We start from the raw sequence: 5,672 nt of genomic DNA, 5'->3' as shown, positions 1-5,672 counted from the left end.
TTAACTGTAGCAAATAGTGTTTTACTGTAGCAAATAGTGTTTACTGTAGCAAATAGTATTTTACTGTAGCAAATTTATTTTTACTGTAGCAAATAGTGTTTTACTGTAGGAAAGTCGTTTTTACTTGTACATATATATATATACATACATATAATTGTTCATGAATCGTTGAGAGCAGTCAAATGTAATTGAATACATGAAACAGTTCTAAAATTTTGAGATTCAACTTCATAGACTTTACTTATCGTGTCGGAAACGTTAAAGATTAAGTTTAAATTTGGTCAGAAATTTCCGGGTCATCACAATTAAGTAGTTCAATCACATGTGATTTTATATTATAATCACATGTGATTGAATAAAGCCAATGACATTAAGAATCATTTGTAAAATCAATTAGTCCCTAAACCCAAAAATCATGTGATGGGTCCTAATGGTGGTGAGAGGTCTTTGCAAAATCAATTTGTAAAAGAATGTATGTTAACGGTTGTGATTATATACTAAAATCACATGTGATAGTAGTTCAATCACATGTGATTTTATATTACAATCAGATTTGATTGAATAAGACAATGACATGAGATTAAGTAGTTCAATCACATGTGATTTTATATCACATAATGTATGTTAACGGTTGTGATTATATACTAAAATCACATGTGATTAAGTAGTTCAATCACATGTGATTTTATATTACAATCAGATTTGATTGAATAGGACAAGTGATTATATATGTAATATCACATGTGATTGTTATGTATTATCACTTGTGATTGCAAATGCAAAAATCACATGTGATTGCATGAGGAATAACTTGTAGCTGTATAGTATTTTTAATGAACCATCAACCACCAAGAATCATAACCATCAAGCATTAGAGACAATAAATATATGAACATCTAAACCATGCATTAAAATATCAAGTAGTAGCATGTCATTAACCAAAAAACATCTTGACCAAAAGAGCCATCAACATCTAACCACTAGCATGTCATTAACCAAAACACATCTTTCCAACCATCTACATCTAACCATACACTGAACTATCAAAGCAGAACAATAACATACATCTTCAAAAAACTTCACTCTTCATTAGATTGCTGGTCATGCACCTCTTGATTTTTAACTTTTTCAACTCGAACACTTCTTGATTGTTTTGCAGAAATGATAACCTTCCTATAATCTTTCTTTTCATGGAATGCCCCAAAATTTCTTGCATTTCTTAACATCTGCTCAGCATGTATGTTTAGATCATGCGATAAAATCTTCGATGCATAGCGAATTCTCAGCTTCCGGAGCTGATTCTTTTGTTCAGCCGACTCAGGCACCAATACATCAGACCACTCATTCTCTGATCTTGCTTTAAACATGTCCGTGTGGAACATAGCAAACACGCCACAATCCACAACATTATCTATTGTTTTCCATGGCAGCGAAATCCTAATTCGTTCCAATTTTTCAATTTGATTTGCAAAAGGATGCTTATGAAATTTCAGATGTTCAGCAAAAGCATATAGCTGGAAAAAACAAAATCAGAAAAAATGAATAGCTATTAAATTAATGATTGAGCAGATGTTTAAAAACAGTAAGTGTAAACAGGGGAAGCAAAAAAAACTGATATTGAAGTGGAAAACGTACAAGTAATGATATTATAATAAACACTAACCAAAAGATTGAAAACTTTGGCGTATCTTGCAGCATAGTTTTTAACTACCGAAGAGTTGTCAAGTATGTAGAGCTTGGGAACTTTCATGTCAATCACCAAGACAAAGAAATGCTCATGTCTGCAGATTGGGAAAAATACCTGTTGTAAAAAATCAAAAAAGAAAGAAATTATTAGAACACAAATAATTGATTATGATATAAAGGCAAATAGACCTACAACTGTAAGCTAGAAATAACATACAAGATCAACTTTTCGGAGTGACGCAAGCTTTGGATAAAATCTAAACCAAGTATTAGCACTTTCTTTGATTATCATCAGCTTATCTTCCTTTTTCATGTTCTTGTTGTCATACAAGTAAGAATACTGTAAATAAAATAACACATGTGATCATATATAACAATAATATGTAATTATATCTATAATAATCACATGTGATTATATATAACAATCACATGTGATTATATATATAACAATCACATGTGATTATATATAACAATCACATGTGACTAAGTATTAAAAACCATAACACACAGATACAAACAGCTAGGGCTGTAAATGAGCCGAGCTACTCGTGAGCTACTCGAGCTCGACTCGTTAAAAGCTCGATACGAGCCGAGCCTAAACGAGCTCGAGCCCGAGTTCGAGCCTTAGTTAGGGCTCGTTTGATAAACGAGCTCGAGCTCGAGCCTTAGATGTCGAGCTCGTTTAAGCTCGCGAGCCTAAACGAGCTTATATATATATATTGTATAATTATATAATATTAATTAGTAATTACTCCGTATAAATTAACGAGAAGATGATATAAGTATCTGACATTTCTCATTCTCATCCAATTTGCATTCTCTTCTACCTTTTCCCACATTTCATTTTTCCAAGGAGACCATTCACATTTCCATTTATTAATTTATAATAATAATAATACTCCGTATCCAATATCTAATAGTCTGTTTATTGCTTCAGTTTGCAATAAATTCGCATCTCTACTTTTCCAATATATGGAAGTATGGAACGAAAGCCGCTTATTCCATCATCAAGAAATGTAAAAGTATCTCTACTAATTGTTTATACATACGCTAGATATATAATTTTGGGTGTGAATTCGTAACTCAGGAGGGTAACGACTAATACGAGCTTTGGTTTTTCAAACGAGCCTAACAATTAAGAGCATATTAAAATTTTCGAGCTCATAACGAGCCGAGCTCGAGCTTTTTACAAGAATCACGAGCCGAGATCGAGCTAAAAATCTAAAGCTCGAACCGAGCCGAGCTCGAGCTTTCTGAAAGCCAAACGAGCCGAGCTCGAACACTACCAAGCTCGAGCTCGGCTCGGCTCGTTTACAGCCCTACAAACAGCAAGCTAATATAGTACATAAAAATTTTTAAATGATAAAACTTACAATGATTGAAGAAGGGAAAAAAAAACCTAGACGGGCTAGATTGTCCTCTGTACTTTTGCTCTTCGTTCAGTATAAAGCTCCATAAATCAATTACACTAGCCTCAACATAAACATCGGGGCAAAGTGATTCCAAACTAAGACGGTGTATCATGCTGCCTTTTCTTGATTCAAAAACAGTCTCACTAACAAAAAAAAAGGGGGGGGGGGGGGGGGGGGGGGGGGGGGGGGGTTAGTTTAATACATGTAATTTCATAATATAATCACATGTGATTTCATAATATAATCACATGGGATTGGCTTATAAAGCAGAAGGATTTGTATGTATTAAAAGAAAAAATTTTAGAAAACTCACGATGGGTTAAGCTTCATCGAAAATAATTCCATAGCCAAAATAAGCTCAGAGTTTGTCAGAATATCAGACACAGCAGTCAACTTGTTGATATACGCAGATCTAAGAACGATTGTCCGATCTTTCTTTATAGCTTTTTTACAAAACTTCTTTGACTGGACAGCCGTTTGTTTCGGTAACGTTTTTCCAACTTCAGGGCTGCTTGCCAACTTGCCCTTGTCTAACAATTTCACAGCTTCATCATACTCCTTGTTCTCATATTTATCCTCCTGAGATAAGAGATGAAAAGTAGGTGGTGTTAAATTCATCATTGTTGGAGTATTATGAACAGGTAACCATGTAAGGCTTGTTGGTGCATTAAGTAAAGATATAATTTCACAAATATCAACGACCTCATTAACGTTGTTGTCAAACCATTGTGTCAAAGATGTGTACTCTTCTTCATTTTGATCTTTGTCAACATCTTTCTCAGCAACCTTTGGACCTACAACTTCTGTCACAACTGGAACAATTGGATCGTCGGAAGCAAGATTAACTTCTTAGTCATCATTCACATCATCATCAGCCTTGGATTGCCCATCATCAATCTTTTTCTCAGACCCAAGCTTGTTTACATCAACACATTCATCATCTTTTTTCTCTGAATCAGCCTTCTTCTCATCACCCTCATCTTTTTTCTCCGAATCAGCCTTCTTCTCATCATCATCGTTGTCATCATCATCGTCTGTTCCCTCTGACTCAGCCTTCTTCTCATCATCATCATCTTTTCCCTCTGACTCATCATTGTTGTCATCATCATCGTCTTTTCCCTCAGACTCATCCTCCATCTCATCATCAGTCTTCACATCACACACATCCATTTTAAAAACTTCGTTCAACTTCTTTTCATAAGATATCAATATCTTCTCATCTGGGTACTTGGACAAACTTTCACGTATTGTCCGTGACAAAAAATGCTTCAACTCATTGACCAATTTAAACTTCTCCTCGATAACTTCACAATAACCCTGCATATAATGTGCAAAAAGCTTAGAATAGTTATAAAAAAAGATCAAAGTTATCGCATAATATAATATTATTTACTGAATGTATAATCAGACCAAGTATTATTTAATTAGTGAAAACAGGTGATTGTATACAAAAAATCAATCACATGTGATTATATCATAAAATCACATGTGATTGTATACAAAAATTCAATCACAGGTGATTGTATACAAAAAATCATACTAACACAGCATGATTTAATTAGTAAAAACAGGTGTTTGAATTATAAAAAAAAAAAAAAAAAAAAACCTACCTCAATCGCACGCAGATCAGCCTTATCCTCATCTTCAAGTTTGAGAAAACCCTCCCCATTTTTTGCTTCTTCGTCATATTCATCTGCAAGTTCCAACAGCCCAAATGATCCGAGCTCAGCCTCTTTCTTTGCACTAACCGCAATGGCTCCTTTCCAGTTCTTGAAAACTGAACGCCCACGTACAACAGGAAACACGAAAAAAAATCATATATGTTGAAAATCATATATGATATATATTGAAAATCGTAGTTATCAAACCAATTCGTAAAAAAGATTGTTGAAAATCATATATGATATATAGATAATGAAAAGATAACTCACAGTGAGAAAAGTAGCAGCACTGGTGTAGAAACAGTTGTGATCATTTCTGTTCCATCCAATTTTGCTATATTTCAATGAAGAAAGAAGAAACATGGACCAGTTGATACTTGAAATATCAACATCATCAGACAACCTCGTCAACACCCATTTCTTTCACATGATACCATCGTTCTTGCAAACAACATGATAAAGTTCATCTGAAAGATACTATCAACTTCGGTGGAGGTCAGGATCTTAGAACACAGTGAAGATGAACGGGTGACGAACGGTGGTGGTGGAAACTGATTCAACCAATTTTGAACAAAAAGACTACCAATCTTGAGTTCCAAGGTGTCTATATCAGTACCAACATCTTCGAGTCCAAACACATCGTGGACAGCTTGGGAATCAACCTTAATGTTTCCTTTTTGAGTCTTTATTATCATCTCATCACCATCGAAATTGTCAACAACATAGTAAACAAGACTACCTGGCAATTGGTCTATATTAAACCCAATTAAAGAACGAAACCCAAGTCTCGTGACATAAACTTTTTGTTCGGGGGTCAACGAACACATCACCTTTGCAAACTGCGCCGGTGCTGTCCTTAGCCTAAGAGTGTAACGACCCGACCAAAACCGTTATTGACGGCGCCGTTAACTTA

The 5,672-nt window shown here is 34.7% G+C and overlaps 1 protein-coding gene across 1 annotated transcript; it reads right to left on the bottom strand.

Moving 5' to 3' along the window:
- Positions 1–1,079: 1,079 nt before the first annotated feature.
- LOC139887917 (uncharacterized) lies at positions 1,080–3,217 on the bottom strand. The gene is made up of 4 exons (XM_071870964.1): positions 3,060–3,217; positions 1,904–2,026; positions 1,664–1,801; positions 1,080–1,514 (listed from the first exon to the last, which is right to left on the bottom strand). The coding sequence occupies exons 2-4, from the start codon at positions 1,997–1,999 to the stop codon at positions 1,080–1,082; spliced, it is 669 nt and encodes a 222-aa protein (XP_071727065.1). The 5' UTR covers positions 2,000–2,026; positions 3,060–3,217.
- Positions 3,218–5,672: the final 2,455 nt, after the last annotated feature.

Source organism: Rutidosis leptorrhynchoides, chromosome 2 (assembly GCF_046630445.1).
Source record: "Rutidosis leptorrhynchoides isolate AG116_Rl617_1_P2 chromosome 2, CSIRO_AGI_Rlap_v1, whole genome shotgun sequence".
Taxonomy (NCBI): domain Eukaryota; kingdom Viridiplantae; phylum Streptophyta; class Magnoliopsida; order Asterales; family Asteraceae; genus Rutidosis; species Rutidosis leptorrhynchoides.
The sequence above is the reverse complement of the archived record's forward strand: the minus strand, read 5'-3'. Positions and strand labels throughout refer to the sequence as shown.